Source organism: Sapajus apella, unplaced genomic scaffold (assembly GCF_009761245.1).
Source record: "Sapajus apella isolate SASKATOON/1434 unplaced genomic scaffold, GSC_monkey_1.0 scaffold33, whole genome shotgun sequence".
Classification (NCBI taxonomy): domain Eukaryota; kingdom Metazoa; phylum Chordata; class Mammalia; order Primates; family Cebidae; genus Sapajus; species Sapajus apella.
Window position 1 is genome coordinate 16,674,920 of NW_022436973.1, and position 24,824 is coordinate 16,699,743.

General features: G+C 38.2%; 1 protein-coding gene across 15 annotated transcripts in view; it reads right to left on the reverse strand.

Moving 5' to 3' along the window:
• Nucleotides 1-245: 245 nt before the first annotated feature.
• The window catches only part of PLCB4 (phospholipase C beta 4), a 393,998-nt gene continuing 369,419 nt past the window's right edge, over nucleotides 246-24,824 (reverse strand). For 9 of the 15 annotated variants that reach the window (XM_032295438.1, XM_032295434.1, XM_032295433.1 and 6 more), the window contains 8 exons: nucleotides 21,639-21,754; nucleotides 17,595-17,670; nucleotides 15,275-15,450; nucleotides 12,591-12,692; nucleotides 7,581-7,638; nucleotides 7,054-7,140; nucleotides 3,961-3,997; nucleotides 249-1,810 (listed from right to left, as the gene is read on the reverse strand). In XM_032295438.1, coding sequence (XP_032151329.1) covers nucleotides 1,722-1,810; nucleotides 3,961-3,997; nucleotides 7,054-7,140; nucleotides 7,581-7,638; nucleotides 12,591-12,692; nucleotides 15,275-15,450; nucleotides 17,595-17,670; nucleotides 21,639-21,754 — 741 coding nt within the window. In that variant the 3' untranslated portion in view covers nucleotides 249-1,721. Of the gene's footprint in view, nucleotides 1,811-3,960; nucleotides 3,998-7,053; nucleotides 7,141-7,580; nucleotides 7,639-12,590; nucleotides 12,693-15,274; nucleotides 15,451-17,594; nucleotides 17,671-21,638; nucleotides 21,755-24,824 lie in introns of all 15 variants that reach the window. The other 6 variants (XM_032295442.1, XM_032295436.1, XM_032295444.1 and 3 more) reach the window with 4 other exon arrangements.

Consider the following 24,824-nt stretch of genomic DNA (forward strand, 5'->3'; position numbering starts at 1 on the left):
GTTTTACAGATAAGAAAACTAAGAACCAGAGAAATTTTACAGAATTCAGTTCAAATCATTAATAGGAGAAAAACAAGTATATTATATCTGAAGTCAACTAGATTCGACATGTTTTTTATCATTTGAGTGAAAAACATGTTGGGGGTATTAATAAGCACCCTTTGAAAATAATGATGGGATCATGTATATGAAAAAGACAAAACATTTGCTACAATGCGTCTTGGGAGCAAATACTCTGACTAGTGTTATGTGTGTTTTAATATTTTATTAGAGAAGTTGGAAGTTTAATTTCAGTATCGATGGTATCATCATTTTCTCCACTTTGTTCAGAGGAACACACAGAATCGATTTGTACAAGCATATACAACAGTTCATTTGGTGCTGTGCCCTAAAATCAGTAATCTGATTAGTTCTAGACTACCGGGTTCCATGCGCTCCTCTTGGCTTTGGTGGCATGGCTCAATTCCCAGCGGAATACTTTTTCATGCACTGTCTGCAACTCAACTACAGCAGGCTTAAAGACCATGCAGATTAACACTGTAGCAAATTGTTTTGATATTTAACAGACATAAAAAGGTCATTTCCTGATATGAAATTCTGAAAATCTGCATAAATATTTTTGTGTAAAATTAAATTAGTTATGTATTTTTTTTTCAAACTAGAACTTGAAGTATCAAGAATGCCCACATAATTCATATACACATATATATATAGATTTTTTCATTATGCTAAGGTCTTGATAGTCAAATTATATTCTGTGCCATACATTTATTTAACCAGTATTTATTTGGCATCAGGCTAACTGTGTCTGTATGGATTAGACATTACTGGTGCTTGTGTATCATGCAAACATAGTTCTAGTATTCCTGTTTACTAATCTTGTCATGTGGCAATACTTAGATGATTTTGCTCCCTAATGGTGTGAATTAAAGAGTATAAATACTTTATACATGGTCACATTTACAAATGTTTGCCAATAACCACTTCATAATCTTTATGGTGTGAATTGTAATAACTGGAATTTGCAGAAGCAATTCCTATAAAGCAATGTCAGATGTAAACTTTCTTAAATGTGCCTAACAAGAGTTCTTCTCTGAGTAATGATGAGCTTTGGCACACGTACACTGCTTTGTTTTTCTATTGTTCTAATAATTTCCATAACTTTTACAGGAAAATAGCCTCTTATGGCATGATAGAGACATGGCACTTACTGATGAGGTAACTTAGATGTAGAAAAATTTTGCAAAATTATTTGTCTAGCAGACCACCACTTCTGCTAATAAATTTGTAGACAGGGTTTTCCTTTCCTAGTGCATGCACTTGCTATGAAATTGCTAATGCACTGATTTTTGTTATTGTTTTTTGTTGCAGCTCAAACATGTCCTAAGGCATCACAAAGCAGAGTTGTTAACACCAAGCTCTTTTACTTGTGATGGTATTTTATAGCACACATGTTTAAGTTGTATTATCAATGGTTAAACTCTGCCTTACTGAAATAGTAAATTTTTGTGGATTTGTAGCTACTTTTGCTTGGCCAAGGAAATGCAATACTCAAGCTGTTAAACAGAAGTCAGTCAGACATTCCAAGTCTCTGTGGTTTCAGATATCATCTTGTTTACACATAAAGGAAACAAACAAACAAAAAAAAAACAGCTTTCATCCATGGAGTTTGTGTTCAGAAGTTTGTGAGTGAATCTTTTGATGCTTTTGGGTTTGCTGCTTCAGTTTGCATTTTGGAGTTTCATACTACTGTTGCTGGTCTGCGGTCCATCTCGGCTTCCAATTTCACCATCTGCTGCATCTCCTTCGCCTATAACATCAGAAACATGGCCTTACGTGTGTTGAAATCCTTATCTGAAGGCACTTAACAACCCTGGCCTCTCTTCTCCCATAAATAAGATCTTGTCACCACATTCTTGATACTCAAAGTATGGTCCATGCACAAGCAGCACCAGCATTACCTGGGACCCACTTAGAAACACAGAATCTTGGAGTCTACCCAGACCTACTGAATCAGTTAAAATCTTCATTTTAATAAGATCTCCAGGAAATTTTTATGCACATTAAATTTTGAGAAGGACTGGTTTACACAGTGCCAGGAGAACCACTTGAAAAGAGGCTGAACCACTCTCTTTATTTTTAGACTATGCCCCATCAATTAAATCTATAAAAAATTATAATTTTATCACATTTACAATAAGTATTGCTTATGTACAACTTATTTCCTAAATAGCCTGAAATTTAATTAAAAGTAATTCCCTAAGAAACTAATTGACAGAGAAGTTCAGGTGAGAGCATATTACACTGGATTGGCTGGAGTCTTCTGTAAATGGAATGTTAAGGAACATGCAGGCTTTCAGGAATCCTATTGTGCAAACTCTATCTCTGTGGGCTCTTACTTCTCTAGGGTAACTTTTATGGACTACTAGGAAGTAAGCAATGGAGAATTCAATCTTATGAGTCTAGACTGCCACTAAGACAACCAGCTAATGTGAGAAGAGGAAAGCAGGTCTGAAGGCGGCAGCATCTGGTGAGAAATACTTGCTTGGCAACACAGGAAAAAATCAAATAATACATTTCAACTTTTATTATCCAACTGGTAGCCTGGATGCTTTTGCCCAACCCAATGCATATATCTTTTGAGGAATGAGGATTGCCCATTTCCTTTTTTACTGACATGCTGCTTTGAAATAAAGGACATTTGAAAATAGAAACAAGGACCTATGAAGATATAAATCAGAGGAAGATACTGAAGCACTCTGATGTTACTACTCATGTCTGCTTAGATACTCCAACTAAATGGAAAATCACTGGGAGGGGTCTGGTTAACTGTAGATCACAGGAGAAGCATCTTCCAAATGAATTCCTGTGACAAAATTAATTTAACCCACAGGCTATACTGTGATTTTCTTCTTCTTCTCACTTCTCTATTTTGTTGTTAAGTTTCATTTTGGTGAGGATGGATACAATAACACCAAAGAATTAAATCTTTCTGTGTAAATTTGGGATGGGTGGTTCCCTCTACCCAGATATTTTATGTGCCTGAAATATAGTAATACTCTAATAGAGAAATGAAGAAATGGAGAAAAATATACAAACATGAAACTATGGCACAAACAGTATTCATAAAGGATGACAGTGAAACATTATCAGCACTGGAAATTAAATACTTCCATGTTAAGTAAATAGTTAGAAACGATTCTCTGTGCTTCTCCCCCTTTAGCACCTGAAGAAAGTATTGACCATGGCATAGAAGGAAGAAAAAGAGTACATTACAAGACTATTCCAACAGCTAAGTTCTTGTATGAGTTGGGTGACCATTCCCATTTACCTGAGGCAATTCCAGTTTATGCCTGTAGTCCTAGCTATTATGAACAGAGCTGCCTTTCACTCTCAAAACCACCCTGGTGTGGACAATAAATTATATGGTCACTTGTTTATGAGGGGTGATTAGGGTCTTTGACAGTTGGGACAGCTGTCAAGAGAGAGAGCGTGACAAGAGTCACTGTGTAATGTTTTTACATGCAGAGTTTCAAATAGCTCTGTCATTAAAAAACACCAACAAACTTTTAGCAGGTTAGCAGGTGCTTCAAAAATTAACTGGAGTCATATTAACATTTGTGAATTATCTGACTTTGTGACCCTGTCTTAACTGTGGTCGGTCCGAAGGATATCTGCAAATCACTGCTCGGGTTATATCTTTATTTCCATGATCTGTCTCCCAGATCTGCAATAGAAAATACAGGCTCAAGTACCCTCAGAAATAATTCTCTGAAGACTTGGACATTTTGGTATGAATATCACATTAGAAATCCAAGCATGGAATAGTCAATCTTTTAAATTCAAACCCTTTAGATATATGTTATGACCAGATGTGACTCATAAATGGAGACTGCACAGAGAATACGGACGTATTTGAGAAGGAAAGCAATGTCTTGCTTATCAGAGTTTCAGTCCTACCTTGCGTTTGGGACACTGCATGACAGGATTTCAAAAGCTGTTTGTACAAAAATAGTAATGTCAAAATTGAGTCATACATACAAAACAAATAAAATAAATGAATATTGAAGTGAATTTGAGAAATGAATGCAAAACCATATACAGAAAAGCAAAAAGCTAAGGATAAAACATGTACACACCCCTCGGTGACAAACTTTCCCCTATTTGATCTCAACAGAAAAAAAAGAAACAAAACAAACAACTAATGCTTGTCGTCCCCAGACTGTGCCTCTCTTCTGTGGCAGTAAGTGGAAAACCTGACCTTTAAGCAAAACCTTTTACCTGTCTTTATTAAATGATAGGATTAATGACAAAAATCAATTTTTGAGACTCGAGTGTGTGACAGTAGTGGAGTTGTTAATGTTTGAAATGGCACATGTCAAGACGGATGAGATATACGGTGTAGCTGGGAGGTCTATGAAAAAACTCAAGTAGGAAAAACATCTCCGACCTTCAGAGTTTTAAGTGAATACTTGGCTGACCAAGTAGGCAAGGCCATAAAGTGGCTTACAAATAGCTTAGGAGGTGAAGATCCAGAATCAGGACCAAAACATACTGACGCTTGGTTCATTTCTGCCACTGCCTTCAATGCTGGCTTAGTTAATGGACTGAATCCACTACATGCCTTGCTTTGGAAAGGGAGATCTGGGACACTGATTAGGAGCAGGGTCACAGGAAAACAGAAACCTTTGAGGGAAATAGTATGGGAGAATGTTTAAATTTATCTCTGGCTTAGAAAAAAAGTCTTGGGATGTAACAATTATTTAGAAGATTGTTATTAGAAGTTTGAATTGTCTGCAGACAGAGAACTGTTCTTGCTGATGAAATGTTTACCTGGTTATGAAGGGAGCTATGCTATATAGTTCCAGACCTTGCCTTTTTATGAGGGAAGACATGAAGTCACTGTATCTTTCGCACAATGCCCATGACAGTGTTGTATTGTACAGAAAAACTGTGAATTGAGAGCTTTGTCACCTTTAAATGCCAAAAAATGTATACTAGAAAGATCTGGGATTGAATTTGCAATTGAACAGGACATATTTGTAAGGCAAAGCTTAACACGAAAATTCAAGTCCAAATTCTTTCCTTGCCTGAAGCATCAATATGATATCTTGAATGTCTTTTCCTTGAATCTCATTAAACTTTACCAAGTCTCAAGCCTTTTCATGTTCTATACTTTCCCAAGCTTTTGTGACTCAAAGTATCAGTCGTGGGTGGTAGACCTTAAAAGGCATAATTTGAATTTTTGGAACAAAAAGCCAGCACCCTCCCAACACAATCCAATCAATACACTTATCACTAATCTAGTAATTTAATGCAAGAACTCTGGTGTGGCTGGAATTAGCCATGTATTAGGATAAAACTCAAAGTGATTTTTAAAAATTATGTACTTCAGCTCCAAAACTAGCAACACAAGATAACTGTATTCTCTAGCTCAGGCATACACCACTATTGTAGTGATGAGTAATTCTGAGCACATTTACATTCTTTAGTCAAACTTGTTGCTAAGCAACACAATTAATTTCTAAGTAGTTTCTTAATTTAGTTAACTAACACACGACTGTGTCTTACCTTTCACTGTGCCCGTCTTCTAGGGAGAATTTTTAAAAACCTTCTCCAAGGCATCCTTATCCCTACCCATTGTTGAATCACTAAAGTGGCTTCTAAAGCTTTGGAGATGGTGGCCTTCCTTATCCTTATTCATATTCGCACCTTTCCCCCAGGAGCACTTTCTGAGAAGTGCTTTAAGAGCAAAATCACCAGCTAGGTAACTTGTACCAGAATGTGATGTGTTTATGAGTTGGCCAAATGAATTGGACCTATGGGACAATAACCATGTATTGTCCCCTTGGAGTGGACTTGCTCATGAATAGAAGCATTTAGCTGAAAAGAAAATGGGAAACATAACTAGGAAGTATGTTGATGAATAAAATTTCTGTCCACCAAAAAGTAAAGAATCTGAAACTAGAAGTCAGATTTATCTGTTACCCAATTGCCATACAAAAAAACAATTTCATAGTGTTTTTTTTTTAACTTTCTCAAAGGTACTTTTTAGTATAATTCCTACTTAAGTATTCTTCAATGGGAGCCATTTACTCTGGAAAAAAACATACCTTAAACAGGACTGTTTTATAGATGGGAGAAAACAGGAAGGTACAATGTGGCACAAGTACATACTTCAGCAAAACCTCTCAGTTTCTAAATTGAGTTTCCTAGGAATAATAACTTCTACACCAACTACACCTAATGAAGAAAATTTGAGCTGAGAGAGTCTGAAATTTAAACAATAAATGAGGGTCATGTTGCCATAGGAACTAGAGGGATTTCCATCAAGTCAAAGGTCACTGTGGGAAGCTGATGGGCTGTAGCCCATTTGGAATGATGCCTACCTGTACTATGCACCAGATAAAAATACATTTATCTTGGTGCTGATATATGCCCAATGGCCTAATTAAACAGTTGGCGTTTGGATAACTCTTTATTTGTGTATATTTCTTTATTTAGTGTCTTGTGTAGCTGGGAAAAAGTACCAAGACTATGGTATCCACTCATGCTCAGTGGTTTGTAGCATGTGGGGGCTCATGACTTTAGATACCACTTGTAAATTCCAGGGAGATGTTTAAACTTTATTTTTAGATTGAGGTTGAAAATAGGCGGTTTCTCTCATTTGCTTTTAAACATAATATCCCTTGCCTGCAGTTTGCAAATTATAAACTCTTAATGAAAATGGAGAAATACTTTGTAAGTTCTGTTTTTCATCCCCTCACTTTTAGTGATTTCATTCTTAGAATTTCCAGAATTTATCCAAGCATTCTTTTTTATTTTTATTTTTTGGCACAGCTACATTCTGCTTCTGCTCCAAAAACAGGTACCTTCTTTTCTTTTTGGATATAATAAAGAAAATATAGAAATGGGCAACAAATTCTTCTATCCACCTTTCCATTACAACATGTGAGCCACTGGCTTTTCCAGGAGGGTCACTGTGGGCCATGGCATGTATATCCCAAAGCTGGCTAGATGCCTACATGTTTTTATGTATTTTAGGTAAGATACCTGCTCATTCTGTTTCTCTAGGAATTCTAGATGTTCAAGCTGGACTTTTTTCAACTGATCCATCTCTTTGGACTGCTTCATTGCGAGCTGCAAAAAAAAAAAAAAAAAAAAAAAAAAAAATTCTGGTAAACTTTGGGTTGCAATCTTAAAACAGGGACAAGGATGACTTGTAAGTTTATAAATTTAAGTGAAAGAGATAATTTTTTAAAAAGAAAAAAATCTCAAAATTTAGTTTAAACTCGTAATTCTTTCTGGGAAGTTCTTTCCTGCTAAAATCCTAGAAAATTATAATAGAGTACTTCCACATGACTAAACTTGGCTTCATTTACTGTATAAACCGATGCCAAATCATTACCTTAAAGATTTTAGTAAGAGATTATTTTAGCTTTCAGGAGCAGAGAAGCTGGAATGTTTAATGTACAGAAAAATCAAATTAAGCAAAGTAGCTAGCGGTCTGGTGGCTAAGCATGAGTTATTGTTTATGGTTTTTTAAAGGAAGAATGCCAAAAACATAATAAAATACTTACTCTCTTTCTTTCTTCCAGAAACTTTTTAGTGTTGCTGCTGTTTAACTCCCTGACTCGCCTAAAAGTAATGGGCACAAATAATGGTTGGCATAACATTGAATAAAATTAATATTATATAAAATAAGAAAGAGCTATATTTCTATCAGATTCTCTGGATGGAATTACTGCTTCATTTTTCTAATTTTTATTGCAGCATTTTCAAACATATAATGTACAGAGAAGGATATTTAAAAATCTGTATATCCCTCAGATTAACCAATATTATTGTTCTGCCATGTTTATCTCATATTTATAAAGGCAGTAAACAGTTACAGATGTAATTAAAACCCCATTTGTATTATTTCTGATTCAGTTTTCCTTCTTCCTCTCTCACAAGAGGTAACCACCATTGTGAATTTGGTGTGGATCTTCTCACCCACATTTTAATATTTTAAACCACATATAGATGTGCCCATGTGTAATATAAGAGCTTCTCAAACTTTCCTGTGCATACCAGTCACCTGGAGAGATGATCAAAACCACAGACAGTTGTGCCCTCCCCCTGGAGACTTTGATTCCGTGGGCCTGGGCTGGGAGGCCTGCATTTCTAATAAGCTCCCAGGTGATGCTGATGCTACTGGTGTTGTTTTGTCTGTTTCCTAAATGTATCACAGTCTGGGTTTCTTCCCATAGCTTGTCACTTAGTCTTATGTTTTAGAGAAATATCTATGTTCCAAACCACGTCATTATTTTCATCTTCCATATGGATTTTTAAATTTATGAACAGACTACACTGTTTCCTCTTTGCCATTAAGAAAAAGTAGGTTATTTTCAAATAGCACTACAATGATGGGGTGCGTGGGCCCTATAATACCTGACACAATTGTCTGTTGGATAAATGGATGAGTGGATAAAGTGTGGTGCATATCACCTTGTGCACACAGGCAAAGGCTGCTTGAGTATATACTTAGACTTGCCAGTTGGCAGGGTACAAACAGGCTTCTCCTTCCTCCAATCCAGTCGTCCCAACTGTATTTCCAACTGCAGTGTCTAGGTGTTACTCTTTCCCTGTATCTTTGCCCACTCTTAGTACCATGACTTTTTTGTCAGTTGAATGCTCCTGTGGAATGGCATTGTTCCGTTGTTTTAACTTGCATGTCCTTGACTACTGGCAAGGTAGAGTGTTTTTCATAAGTAAAAAGACCTATAACTTCTGGAACTTCAGTAATAATTGACAGTCTGTTCAGGTGTTCTCCATTTTCAGTCAATTTTAGATATTTGTATTTTTCAAAGCAATTCTCCACTCCATCTAAGTTTTCAAATCTATTGGCAGTTTTTTTTAATAGTAGACTTAGTTTTTCAGTGTTTTCTCTGTTGTTATTTCCCCTTTCATTCCTAACATCACTAATTCATGTTTTCTCTTTCTTCTTTACTCTTGATGGAAGCTAACTGATTTATTATTCTTTTCAAATAAGCTTTTGTTTTTCTGAATGTTCTCTACTGCATTTTGTTTTCTATTTCGTATATTTTGCTTTTTAAATTTATTATTTCTTTCCATTAGAGATCTTTGGGTTCATTCTGTTTTTCTAACTTCATATTCTCTTTGAGTGTTTAGCTCATTAATTTTCACATCTTTAAAAAAAAATACATGCAGCTAGGCTATACTTTTCACTCCAAATATCATGTTAGCTAACCTCTACACATTGATAGTGTTTATTGTCATTCAGTTATAATATTGTGCAATTTCTGTTAAAATGTCTTCTTTGACCCAAAAATGGAAGTATTATTTTCAGTTTCTATATATTTCTTAGTGCCATGACAAATTTTTAAATTTTATTTCTCCTTAGTTTGATAAAGTGGATACAAACATACACACAGTGTGGGTTTAGAAGAGAACTATCATTTGGTATACATAATCATTTTTTAAAAAGCCAATTTGGAACCACCTACCACCTAATGCAAACTTACAAAGGAGAGCAGAGTAGGATGACAACACTTAACCAAAAATGTACAGTACTTGGGTAACAGACACCCTGAATGCCCTGACTTTATCACTGGGCATTGTATACATGTAACAATTTTTCTCATGTACCCCCATACAGTTGTACAAATAAAAATACAAAGTTAGAATAAATAAGTACATTTTTTCAAAATAAGATAAATTTTAAGAACCTTGCTAATTTAGTTAGCAGTAACTCCTAATTGAAGATAATTTGACCTCAGCGAAGCTAACGTCCACTTTGTAATGTATTTGAAAAAGATGGTAAAAAGCTATTAATTGGCACATTTGTCATGGTTAATTCTATATTTCACTTTGGACAGTCTACAACAGTTCAAATTAATGAGGTTTTATCATGGCTGAAATATTTGATGTTTTCAAGCTGAAGAAGGTGTCATTTCCATGTATTTTGTTTAAGCAACCTTAAACAAAGTTGATTATCCGAGAATAACATCCAGAGAATGACACTTTTTTTTTTTTTTTTTTTTTTGAGACAGAGTTTCGTTCTTATTGCCCGGGCTGCAGTGCAATGGCACAATCTTGGTTCATTGCAACCTCCGTCCCCCATGTTCAAGCGATTCTCCTGCCTCAGCTTCCCGAGTAGCTGGGATTACAGGCATGTGCCATCATGCTTGGCTAATTTTGTGTTTTTAGTAGAGATGGGGTTTCACCATGTTGGTCAAGCTGGTCTCGAACTCCTGATCTTAGGTAATGTGCTTGCCTTGGCCTCCCAAAGTGCTGGGATTACAGGTGTGAGCCACCGTGCCTGGCTGAGAATGACACTTTTAAAAAATAAATGAGAACTAGGGAGATATCATAACGCTGGTGCAAATAAGCATTGATTAAAATGATAATCATCTCCCTAGAACGTTCTTATTGTGAGATAGAAATAATACTCCATGTTGACTGGGAAATGTGATAGACAATGTCTTGAAAGGGAAATTCCTCTCCAGGTCAAAATTACCATGGAATTCCATATCCTATTAGTAGGTCAGTATTTCAAAACAGCATTTAATCCAACAAAATTTCAGCACAAAATATGTGCTGGGTGGTGTGATGCTTTATATTTTATCATGCTTTGACTTTAATTATTGTTCAATAATTGAAATGTGTTCTAAAAACTAATAACATCAAGGCAAAGTTAATAGTCCTGCCATGTTCAAAGCAAGGAAGAAACACCAGGTATCAAGCAAGCACCCCAAAAAAGGTCAGGCAGCAGGGGAATTGGAACATGGGTGCTTTACTTTGCAGCTGGAAAGCTTCTAACATCTCGGCCTGTGTTTAACAGACAGATGAGTGACCCAAGGCCATAAACTTCATGTTCATGTTTCAACCCCAACTGTGAATCTTCACTTTGCTCAGTGTTTGGTGGTGGGGCATAAAACAGTTTTTCTTTTTCTTCTTCTTCTTTTTTTTTTTTTGAGATGGAGTCTTGCTCTGTCACCCAGGCTGGATGGCAGTGGTGCAATCTCAGCCCACTGCAATCTCTGCCTCCCAGGTTCAAGTGATTCTCCTGCCTCAGCCTCTTGAGTAGCTGGGATTACAGGCATGCGCCACCATACCCAGCTAATGTTTTGTATTTTTAGTAGAGATAGGGTTTTACCATGTTGGTCAAGATGGTCCCAAACTCCTGACCTCAGATGATCCCCCCACCTCAGCCTCCCAAAGTGCTGTGTGAGCCACAGTGCCTGGCCCACAGTTTTCCTCTGAGACATGGACTTTGGCCAAAAGACCGCCTTCTAGCTAGGTATTATTCCTGCAAAAGAAGTAACCTCTCTATCCCTAACTGCTGGTGGCCTAACCCAGTCTCTTGGTTAAGGAGCTGACAGCATTTTTATTCTCAGAGGTTTCCGGAGGTGGATGATGGGCAGCACAGGTGATTGCTGGGAATTAAGTGCCTATCCCTTGGGTAACATGACTATTGACAGCTCCTCAGATCCCCTTTACCAGATGTGTCTAAAGAGCTTGCACCTGGCACCTTCTCTGGAGTCACACAAACCTTCCCCCCAATCTCAGGCAGCCAATAACTGCATAATACAGAAACACAAAAGCCAGGTACTCTTGCTTCAAAGAGGGAAAGACCTGTGGTGTGATTTTTTACTTGAGGCTATAGGAACTCTAGGTGAAACCACATCCTTGCTTAGGGCCTGCCCTGGGCCTTTCTGCTTCCTCACTCCCTTTCTCTGAAGGTCCTTTACTTGGTAAATCACAAGCACCTAAATTCCTACCTTGATCTGCTTCTAAAGCCTCACCTAACATAGGACAAATGAGACAAATGGGGTGGGGGCTTTAAAGATGATCCCAAGTGAAGGACTACTGAAGAAGACCGCCCTCCTGACTGCTGCTGCTATTCAGAACTGGCCCATCCGAGCAGACTAACACCTGAGCAAGGGAGAGGCCTGCAGAATGACCCAATGGAACCTGGGAAGGGTGCTTCAGAATTATATTGATTATAGGCCGGGTACAGTGGCTCAAGCCTGCCATCCCAGCACTTTGGGAGGCCGAGGTGGGTGGATCACTTCAGGTCAAGAGTTCAAGACCAGCCTGGCCAACATAGTGAAAACCCATCTCTACTAAAAATAGAAAAATTAGCCAGGTGTAATAGTGCGTGCCTGTAATTCCAGCTACTCGGGAGGCTGAGGCAGGAGAACCTGGGAGTCGGAGGTTGCAGTGAGTCGAGATTGTGCCACTGCACTCCAGCCTGGGTGACTCAAAAAAAAATAAGCAAAAAAAAAAAAAAAAAAAAAGGAATTATATTGATTATGTCATATTTTATACAACTTTGTAAAGAAGCACATACATATTGAATGTAAACTAATTTTACTGGTGGCAGTATGCAACCAGAAAATGTAGACAATTGTACTACAGTGATAATAACAGATCTTCATTGTAGTTACAATAGCAAGATTTCTAGTTAAAAGCCACAAGTGCTTTTACGTCTCAGATGGGTGTGTGTGTACACATGTAAACGTAGTCGAGACAGTGTCCTCAAGTCAACGCCACATTCCTGCAGCAAGCACTCTCAGACTTACCTTTCCCGTTCTGCTTTATTCTTGATAGATTTATCTTGGCTGATGGCTTTGCTATTTTCCATAGAAATCTTAGCCTGGTGTGCTCGCATTTCCTTGCTTTCCCTATGCATTAAACACAAGAAAACAAACAGGGAGGGGGGATGGAGAGTTACTGTTTAAGGGGCAGAGAGATTCACCTGGGAAAGATGAAAAAGTTCTGGAGGTGGATGGTAGTGACGGGTACAAAACAGTGTGAATGTCCTTAATGGTTACAATATTAAAGTTTACATTTTATATGTACATATAGACAGTTTAAAAATGAAAAGAAAAAAACACAAATACTTCTGTGCATAGCAACAGGACTAGGCCCACTCCTCTCACTCTTTGTTTTTTCTATTATTGAGCTCATCGAGTTCTGCAGTTTGGAAAAAGGAGGGAAGGGGCTTCAAGCCATGTGGATGCTGATCCCTGAGGGGCAGTGGCCACCTAGTGGTGAAGTGACTGATGGGCTGTGATGAGGAGACAGTATTTTTGTCCATAAATATAGAGATCTCAGCTTTGCCTCATATTATTTGGGACCAGATGGGCTGGAAGAGAGAGAGAGAGGAAAAGTATTCTAACCCTCACATACGGCCTTCCTGTTTCTATCATCCATGGGAATGAAAGGGACTAAATGGTTTCAAGTAAGCTGAGAGTAGCAAAAAAAGTAGGTTTGCAGGTGACCAACCACTGTGTGTGTGAATGCATGTGCATGCATGATATACATATGTTTATTTATGTGTACATTAAAGGAATAAAACTTAAAATGCTAAATAGAATATGATTACAAAGAATTTTTTCTATAACCTGTTGAGACCTGCTTAAAGCACTGCCTGGAAACCAGCATCCAAGCAGTCGGGTTGCCTAGGCGCTGTAACAACAAGCGCTGCATTCAGTGGGATGGGCAACGCTGAAGCGGAGAGTTGTTCACTCAGCTACCCTAGAGCCACTTCAGCAGGAACATGTATAGACACTCTGAACGCAAGAAGGTCACTCTCAGATTTTTCCATAACATGTTAGGAAATTGACCTTTCTGTATTCATTCATTCAACAAACACCAATGCCCAAATGTTGCTGACAAGTGTCAAGAAAGCAAAAATTTTTAACCAAGAATAGTTGTGATGACGATGAAGAAACACAACCACCAGGGGCTTGGAAAAGCTTAAATACTGCTGTCACTTTGAAAAGTGCTTCTGCCATGGATTTAATGTTTAAGGTATATTGGTAACTAGGTTATGGCCTCTTTCAATGACTTCCTAAGCAACGTAAGAATTAGTATACTTTGTCTTTTCCTTTCGGATAATGCCTACAGTTGTGAGATAATATTTTTATTTTTCTTTATTCAATTTTTCTTTTATAAAAGGTTAGATAAGTGCTGTGCTGTATTCCGTGAAGTATCTTTGAACAAGGGGAGGCACCTAAAATCTGTCATTGTAGCAATCATCAAAGGCAGGATGATGAACACATCTTTCTGCAGAGCAAATCAAGAGCATTTCTAAGGAACAAAGAAAAGACAATTTCTAATCCTATAGGACTAAATAGAATGCTTTAAAATACATGGAGGTACAGCACATTATCCTACAGAAAATGGAGCATGGTAGGCCTCATTAGTTGCTTCAAATGAGAATTGGAAACCATAGCACAAACACTTTGTTCTTGTGCAAAGTATCTGTCACTCCGAAGTCAAGCTGGGAATTTGGGCATACAGCCAGATAATTTATGCAATTGGCCTTAAAAACATTTTTGTTTGATTTATCTGTATAGTGCTTCTATTTTCTACTCCTGTTGTGTTTCCACAGACCCTAACTGTGGCACACCATAGGCACTAAGTAAGAACCAACCAAGCTGCAACCGAGCTATGATAAAAAGATGTAACAGACACCAACCCTTCGCTCAGGGATAAGTCCAGCTCATGGCTTGCACTATTTCAGATGCAATATTCACTTCACTGAAGTGGACATGGGCCAAAATAAACTGATACTTCACTGTTTCTTAATCAGGCCTATCTTTCCAAAGTTCACAGACGCCCTAACACTGTAACAAACGGAAATGGAGGCTCTCTCCACATGTAGCCTTTAAGTGACCAGAACCCAGTCACTCTAGGAGCTCAACGGATTGGTCTTTGTCTCTCTGTGTGTCTTTTCTTCCTAAGAGGCTCCAGATCATTTTCCAAGGGCCAGTTCCAGCCCTACCATTTTGCAAGGTCTCCATGACCATTCTGAAAAGGTAGAGCTCCTCTGAGCTGAATGCCTTTAGTGCCCCTGACATTTTAAAATATGTGTCATATGCTACTTTGGTATCTGACCTAACTTTGCTATAAGCATAGTATCTTGCAAACACCTGTAAGCCCTCTGAAGGCAGGGCCATTTCTTTTATCTTTTCTTTATTTTTTTAAATAGAGACAGGATCTTGCTATGTCTTGAACTCCTGGGCTCTAGTAATCCTCCTGCCTTGGCCTCCCAAAGTACTGAAATTACAGGTGTGAGCCACTACACCTGGCCCCTGGGGGCCATTTCTTATAGTCAGCCATATGATGAGATATACAAAAGAGCTACATGTTATATGTCAAACTGATTTCACTTATTACCTTGGCTCTCTTATACCCACAAAATCAGCTTTTGTTTTTAAAGATTAGATGTTTACTGTGGAGATGGCAACTCCCCCACCTGTCATGGGACAGTTTCAGCTGCTGGGTCTGCTGCTCGTGGGCGTTGATGAGTAGCTTCTTGAGCAGCTCGCACTGCTGGCTGAGATGCAGGTCTCGGATTTCTTGCTCCTCAGCACTGTGAGTATTGATCATTTCTGACCATTCCTTTGTGTGCTGTGCTACAATCTCTTTGACCTGTTTGGGAAAAGGGAGTGGTGCCATTGTCATCCTCATAGGTCAGGTATGAACCCGAAAGCACAATATTATTTAGGTATTTAGATTCCTCCCACCAATTTACTTGGTGAAACATGAGACACCTATAACCCCCAAAAAATACGTACTAATCAATGGGAAGCAGGAAGTTACTGTTTACTAAAATAAATCAACTGCTTTGGCTCTGAATAGTTAACTGTTAATTGTCACCCCTTATTTCACTGCTTCATTTTGCCACACTCTGTTTTTTTGTTTTTGTTTTGTTTTGTTTCATTTTGTTTTGACAAAGTCTGCCTCTGTTGCCCAGGCTGGAGTGCAGTGGCTTGATCTTGGCTCACTGCAACCTCCACCTCCCAGGTTCAAGAGCTTCTCCTGCCTCAGCTTCCCAAGTAGCTGGGATTAGAGGTGTGCACCACCACGCTCAGCTAATTTTTGTGTTTTGAGTAGCAACAGGCTTTCACCATGTTGGCCAGGCTCTCGAACTCTCGACCTCAGGTGATCTTCCCACCTTAGCCTCCCAAAGTGCTGGGATTACAGGCATAAGCAACTGCGCCCGGCCAACACTCTGGTTTGTGTGGTCCTTGGACTCCTTTACCCATTCCATCAGGATTCTCTTTATCACCTCATGTTTTTCCAGCTTCACTTCCATAACAGCACATGTCTGAGTAGAGAGCTGTGTGTTCGTTTATTTCTGGATCATGACTTACTGTGTCAACCCTGGTAGATACTAGGATAGAAAGTCCTCCCTGCCCAGTATCCATGCTCTTTGTAGTGCTGTTTTGCAGAAGGGTTTTGCAGCGGGGTTTCACAGCACTCTTGTCAAGAGCTGGAGTCTGTTTCTACAGCTCTTTGAATCTGGGTGACCTGTGACTCACTTTAGCCAATGAGATAGTAGAAAATGTGACGCAAGCAGAGGCTGGAGCGTACTTGCCCTTCTGCTGTGCTTGCAGCCCTGAGGCTACCTTGTGACTGAGCCTGTGCTATCCTGCTAGAGGTTGAGAGGTCATGTAGGAAAACGACCAACAGGTAGCCAACTACTGTACCAGATACACAAGTGAGGACATGCACCCCCTGCTGACTGTAGATACAAAGTGAGTCCAGCCAAAATCTGCAGAACTATCCAGTAGAGCATGGCTCAAATTTCTGACCCACTAAATTGTGACCGAATAAACTGTAGTCATTGCTTTAATGTACTATACTTTGGCACAGTTCATTATACAGCAAAAGCAAACTAATACTGTTGCCAAGGCTTCTCTTATTTATGCAAAGCATCTAAGAATCGTGTCAGTTTGCACAACCACTAATTCTCAAACATTCCAGTTAAGAAGAGAGAATGGGGAATAACTCTTAAAGACACATGACTTACTACCTCTATAGAGTTCATGCTCTATAAAATATATAGCTACCAAGGAGAACATCTTGAAGAGCCTGGCTACTCCACGCACATAGCAGGGCTATTGGGCCAGGTGACACAGCTGCATATAGATAGATGAAGGCTGGCTAGTTGGACCACAGCTATTGTTTGGAGCTTTCTTTAACAGTTTTTTTCCCCTTTTCTCTTGAAAACTATTATTGCTGGAAGAATTGTTTGTGTTCTTAACTGGGACTTAACACTTAGTTCTCCAAATGCCCACAAATTTGATTAAAGTCTCTCGAGCTCCTATTGCCCGTCTTCTTTTTTAGAATATCAGCTCTTAATTTTTTCTCATCTCAAATTTCCACAGTAAAGTTAGGAGAGAGTAAGTATCAACGCCCAATCTGGATAGTTCTCTGTCCTATGTTTAATGTTACTTCAATGGGGAAGTATATTCTGTATTTTATGTAATGTTTCCTTTTAGTATCTTCATTTATTGTTTTACTTGATGCCTCTGAGGCAGGCAACATAAATACTGTTAGCACAGTTCAACAGACAAGACAAAAGAAGATATTACATGAAGTGGCTCTTCTCAAAGCCAGTGAGTCTGAGACAAACATGAACCCTTGGCTCCCCTGACATCCCAGAACAGATGCAGGCTACTAGCCCACCTCTGGGCTACTGTTATTTCTGATTTATACCAGGTACTCCTTCTAAAAAATTACAAAGTATATTCTGTAAGTCACTGCTGTAAAAATGGGCATTTTCTTACCTTAGATTTGTGATCTGATGTCAGTGTCTGAATTTTAATTTCTGTTTCTTTTTTCATTTCGAGACAATTACTTCCCCTGAAAATGGAAAGTTGCAAATGCATGCCAGAAATTAGATATTTTCCCATTCCCATGGGTATTTGCTACAAAGCTTTCTGATGAAGATAATATATTCATCAAATGTGAGATGCCATGGCTCATTGGGCAACACTTGTCTTTCTAGCAATAGATTCACACCTTACAAAATATTATCTGTTTCATGATTACTCAATTCAACCATTACATAAAGAGGCACTTCAAACCTCACAATTATTTCATTGTTAAGGGGCTGTTGTCAGTTTCCATTTTGGTTCCTGTTTTTCTTCAAGCTATTTTTCACTTATTCAATAAAATATTATTTGGGATGAAAACTGGAAAATAGGTCTTCAGCCTTGAAGTGAATTTTAAATTCTTCCGTTTGGTTATAAAGCCAATTTTTGTCTTTTAAACATGCCAGTGAAGAAGAAAATAGCAATCCTTGGCACCATAGGGCAATTTCTGCTTCTTATTCTATTGTGAGTAGGAAATATATGCTAGGCGATTGCCCAGCAACCATTACTGCTTATTTCAGCGATTATGTTTTCCTTTTGGAATAGCCACGTCGCTGCTGAAACAAGAACAGGTCCTGAGCTTCGTCTTCAGCATGTATGCTCTGGTTATTATAGCTCAAGTCAGAATGCTTCATTATAATATTAATTCTTAGTTCCTTTGAGAGAAGCATTACTCTAAAAATGTGAGGTCTCGCATCAAATGTAGCACTTCTCAATGGCTGGCACTGAGCAAGTTTCTTTCGTCTGTTATTCAGTGAGCTTGCGGCACAGCGGAAACATTCCCCTATCTTAATTCTAGACCGGTCTTTAACAGTAAATGCAATGAGAGGTTTTATTCAACAGTCTCATCTGTGGGCATAAGGGCACGCACTTGTAATATTTATTAAAAGTCAAGATTTTATTTTCCCCCTTCTAGTGCATCAACCTTCTTTATATTTGGGCTATGCAAAACAATTTTTGTAATTTTGTATTTTCCCAACTTTAGCTTGGCCTTCCTTGTTTACCCATTCATCTTTTTGCCATCACCTTAAAGATCCCTGAGAGGAAAGCATATGAGAGATAATCATTAGCCAAAGCTGGAAAGCACTTGAATAAAGCTTCCCTTTCCCAGGTCAATTGATCCTTTCAGCTGAGTAGGTAAGAGTAAGGGGAAACCTTTCATTTGTCTTAAAAATAGATACTGCATGAGAAAGCTCCAAGGGCTGTTACCAATTTCCCTTTTCACTAACTTTTTAGCAGTTGTAGTTAAAAGTCCAAATGGGCCAGGCGCAGTGGCTCAGGCTTGTAATCCCAGAACTCTAGGAGGATAAGGCAGGCAGATCACTTGAGGTCAGGAGTTGGAGACCAGCCTGGCCAACATGCTGAAACCCCATTTTTATAAAAATACAAAAAATTAGCCAGGCGTGGTGGTGCACGCCTGTAATCCTGGTTACTCAGGAAGCTGAGGCAGGACAATTGCTTGGACCTAGGAGGTGGAGATTGCATTGAGCCAAGATTGGCTACTGCACTTCAGCCTGGGTGACACCACAGGACCAAGTCCAGGCCACCCTGATACCATGGTCAATCTTAATAATGAGAAACTTTCTTCAGATACAGCTTTCCAGAAGAAAGTATCTGATGTCTGATTTTGAAGTAACTTTTAATGTACTGCTAAGATTCTGCTGTTTAGAGTACTTGGAAAACGCTCTGCGTAAAGAGCCCAGTGGGCGTGCTGCGTTTGACAGCACAGGCTCAGGAAGAAATCTGCAGATTAGACTTTTCCAGTCTCATCTACATTTAGGATAAAATAGGGCTTTATTTGTTGAGAGACCTCCAAGAGCACTCAATAGCCTATTTTGGGGGGTTAAGTGTCACATTAGGAATACTTCTACTAACTACCAAGTTTATAGTAAATTACATTTTGATCCCACATTTTGAGAGTAAAAACAATCATGAGGTAAAGGTATCTTTTATTCATTTTTTTACATTTCTAAATGTAGCACTCATGATTGATTGAATCAGAAAACTGTAATATTATTTTTAGCAAAGAAATGTACTCTTATTGTGCTCGGGTCTGAAACCTCTTTAATAAAGTTTTTTGGTTTGGTTAAGACAAAACTGTGTTTCCAAATACAGCCATCCACAAAAATGCATGAAACATTTTTTGAAAAGGTATCTTGTGAATACCAACAACCTTATTCTTGGAGAGTACTATAAAGTTGTCGACAATTTGTTCCTTGGTATTAAGAGTCTACATCTATCATCAGTTTCAATAGTATAGCCTGAAATGCCATTAAATATGAGAAATTAATTTATAAAAAATAAATAGGCCAAAGCTGCTGATGTGGTTAGAATCTAGAAGAATCACAGCTCATCAAAACTTACTGTAATCACCACCAATATTGCCACATGAGCTCTGAGGTGAGCGACTTACTCCCTTAACATACAGATCAAAATGTTTTCTAAGTAACAGGCATGTTTCTGCCTCAGTGATACATAGTGAAACCTACAGGAAAAACAAAAGGCAGATGACACATAATAACAGATGCTCAATAATCAGTGCCTGCTTTGTATTTTTCTGAAAAATACAACCATAATAAAAATGAAGGTACCTCTCAAACAGTGAGGCCTGAGACCAGGGCAGGCATATGCAGTTACCCACCATTTACTCCTCAAGCAAATTACATTGGTTTCATGTCATGAACTTAGGTCTTGGGATCTGAAATTTCAGCAATAAGAACCAAGTCCAAGAAAATTATAACAAACATGATCTGTTCTATTTTTAAAGCTTAGTTTTCTAGGTATATCTTGAGTGACTGTAAAAAATAAACAAACAGGAAAAAAAAAAAACCCAAATAGTAAAAAGAAATCTCAGTCTCCTTTTCTCTCATGCCAAAGACATCAGCAGGGATTGAAGGAAAGAGACACAAACCAGAGGGAATCTACTGGAGGAGGTCAAAGGTGGGAAAATTATTTCCCAGATAAATAGAATGTATGCATGATCTCACAGAATTTTCCCCCAAAGCATTTATAAAGGGAAAAACGTAACCTGACAGTGCAGAAACCTGTCAGATACCACCTTAACCAAGTGATCCAGGTTAACACCACCAATGCTGGGACATATCAACATCACCCCCCACTCACCCCCGCCAATATCATACACTGAGAAGGAAGCACCAACACTTCTGTGATGTGCTTGCCACAAATGCATAACCTCACTCTCATCATGAGAAAATATCAGACAAATCCCAAAGGAGAGACATTCTACAAAAACAACTGATCAGAACTCTTCAAAAGTGAAAGTCACAAAAGACAGGGAGAGACTGAGGAATTATCACAGACTCTTCAAAAGTCAAAGTCACAAAAGACAGGGAGAGATTGAGGAATTATCACAGACATCTACTTAGATGACAACTAAATGTCATGTGTGATTTTGGAGGCTATCCCAGAATGGAAAATGAGTACTTGCAGAAAAACCGGTAAAATGTGAAAAATCACTGTAGCTTAATTAATGGTATTGCACTGCTGACAGTTTCCTGGTTTGACAACTGTACTATGGAGATGTTAACATTTAGGGAAAGTGAGTTAAGGGCATAAGGGAACTCTGTACTATTTTTGCAATTTTTCTGTCAATTTAAAATTAGCTCAAAATCAAAAAGGACAATCAATTCTCAGAGAAAAGAAGAATTGTTTTCAATTATTTGAGGTTAATCCATATTAGAACTAATTATGATGAATTAAAAGATTTCAGAATCTCTGCTGAGAACCTTCCTGAAATGAAAAGGTACGTCTACTCCTTGACCTGTTATGATGTTAGAGCATTTAAAATGAATGAGTTTCTTACTTTCCAGGAATAATTTTTAAGATGAAAATCAAGTCAACACTAAGTTCTTCCTTCACCTAAACAGGCAGCAAAACTGTGGGAAAAGATAAAACACAAACATTGAAAAGTCTTCAGCAGGAAATAAACAGTATTACCCCTTTTTCTTCATTGCCTTCTCTAGGATTTTCTCGTGAGTGGACTTCTCTTTGTCATACTGTGCCACAATTTTGTCAACTTGTGTGCAGTGTAACTTCTGCATGGTACTGTGCTCCTGAAAAGAAGGATTTGTAGTTATGAACTGGACTCTCAGCATGGCTCACACCATATAGGGCTGGCCTAACTTTCACCAGTTTCCCTAGAGTCTTCGTTTAGAAAGTCAAGGAGTAACCGAATCTGAGAATGGTGTAGAGTCCAGCTCTCCCATTAAACACTAGTGTTTTGTCCAAGTGCATTTCCATCATGGAAGTCTCTAGCCTCAGTCTAGTGAACATGCCCAATTCAAAGGCACCCCTGCTCACCAGTGAGTAGTGCCAATCATCTCAAAGTATTTTCTTCCACACATACACATCTCTGTAGAATTTCCACCCATTAATCCTTGTTCTTCTGAGACATGTAATTAGCCTATTGCCCCTTCCACACACTGGTCCTCAAACATGCAAGTTCAGCCACCATGCTTCTTCTCTTGTATATGCTAAATATAACTATTCATCATGTGACATGGTTTGTAAACACCTGCGCATTTTGGAGCTCTTGAATACCATCATTATATAATGAGAGTCACCTCTGTGTTTGTCACTATCAGCTGAATTTGAATTAATTCAGTATAAGTAATTAATTACTTATTACACTGTAATTAGTAATTACTTATTACTTATACAGTGTAATAAGTAATTAATTCACCGTAATAATTAATGTAATAAGTAAGCCACTTAATATTTTCAGTGGCTTACTTATTTAGATGCAGTTTATGAGAATAAAGTGTTCAGGAGCTGTGACCTTCTGTTTTACAGATATTTAAAAATATTTTCCTATCTGCTTCACATAACCACTGAAATTGGGGCTGCAATGCTTTGGAAAGTAGGTATTTCAATATAAACATTATTTCTTCCCATACAATGAGAAAGGCATTTGACTACAGCCAATGACCTATATGAAATCAGATTTCTTTAGCTGTTCAGCCTCCGAAGCACAGATGAAATCAGTACAATCAGAAAGTTCCAACTCTAAATGATACTTGATGTTATAGCCTAATCTTACTCTTGAGAACCAGAGAAATGGGATGCTATTCATGACTAGAATGGGTGAATGTGTTGTTCAGGTTACATAAGCACTTTCACAGTCATATTTCCTTTTACTTATTGAAAAAAATGAGTACCTTAATTTAAAAGCAAATTTATTCTTTCCAAAGTAGGCTTGACTTTAAGCAAATCTAATTCATGAACTTCTTTTAAAGATTTCATAAAATATAAATGGGGAAGGAAATTTTAAGTCTTTACCGAGATTTCCTTAATTTCTCAGCTGTTAAGTGAATTAACACAGGACTTGATCTACAATTCATTTATATATAAATTCTTTAGAAATGTATTCATACACAAGGCCTCAGTATTCTTTTCTTTGGGAGAAGGAGTGGAGGAGGGTGATGCTGGGTAGAAGATTCCCAACATGGGAACTAATGGTGGGGACAAAGGCTATGTGAGCTTGCTGTGGATCTGGGTTTAGGGTAACAATGTCTTGCTTAATTTGTAATTGGAATGCCCCATAAATCCTGCCATATTACCAATGTGTGTGCGCCTTTGTGATATAAACCTATTTCAGCCAGAGCTTCTGCAATGTGGCACTGGGTTAAGGACATGAGTTCTTCTGACCTGGGATGAGCCGCTTACCCTTCCAGAGTCTGCTCATCTTTATAATTGGGAGAGTAACACTTACTTCATAGAGTTGTTAGGATTAAAAGTAAATCTAATGTAAATCACGTTTCAAATGCGTGTTACAGTTTATTCAAAACGTAGTGATAAACAAACCTATCTATACTATTCAATACCCGTAACAACATACAGGAGTGACTTGAGATAGAGATATCAATCAGACTAATTAAATCAATAGATCTTTCCTCCAAGCTTAATCTACTGCCCCAGGAATAGAGGAACACATTGATGTATCCCCGAATGTATTTAACTACTCTTGTAATACCTTGGTACCTACTAAAATGCCTTCCTCCTATTTTCTGTCTAAGATTTAGAAGTATTATGGTTGGCTAACACATGTTAATTTTACCTGGGCAAAAAAATAATAAATAAGGGGCTTTATGCCAGTCTCAAAATGTATCAGAAGTGCCACAGTCCTATATTATCTTGCAAATATCATTGAAAAGAGGCTGAAGACTATTTATTTAAATATTTTAGTGTAGAACAGGATAAGTAGAGCCTTTGAGGCTTGAAAGTAAACTGACACAGATTATTTCCTAAGAAAATATTTTGGTGAACCTTATTAACTCAATTAGATATGAGAAATGGGGCTGTTTGTACCATAAAGTTGTTTATGATTGACTCAACTCTATATGATATGCTCTACAAGGGCAGGGCCAGTCTTTTCTGTTTACCAGTACATGGCACAAAGCCTGGTACGAAGTAGATGCTCAATAAGTAATTACTGCATGAACAAAAAGTCAGCATGGGAAAATAGCAAAAGGACTTGGATTCCGGTCCCAGCTCAGCCAATAATTAACCAACTGGCCTTGGGTAATGTATATAAATCTTTTTAGGCCTCAATGTCTTTATTAGAAAATTGAGTTAGGGCTGGGCATGGGGTAGCCCATGCCAATAGCACTTTGGGAGACTGAGGCGGGCAGATCATCTGAGGTCAGGGGTTGAAGATTAGCCTGGCCAACACGGCAAAAACCTGTCTCTACTAAAAATACAAAACTTAGCTGGGTGTGGTGGTACATGCCTGTAATCCCAGCTACTCTGGAGGCTTAGGCAGGAGAATCACTTGAACCCAGGAGGCAGAGGTTGCAGTGAGCCGAAACTGCGCCACCGAACTTCAGCCTGGTGATAGAGTAAGACTCCATCTCAACAAAAAAAAAAAAAAAAAAAAACAAAACAAAACAAGAAAACTGAGTTAGGTACCTTTGCCTAAGCTAATTCATGAGTTGCTTATGAGATGCAAGGTTACCTAACGTATCCAGAAATAATTTGAAAAACTGAAAGCATATTGAAATAAAATGATTGCAATTAATGTCAGTAACAGAAAAGCTGGTCCTGAAAAATTGTCTCTGTTTATCTTTGTTCTCAGAACTCCATCCCTGTGCGGTAAGCAGTGATCGCTGAAGTGTTTTGGGATAA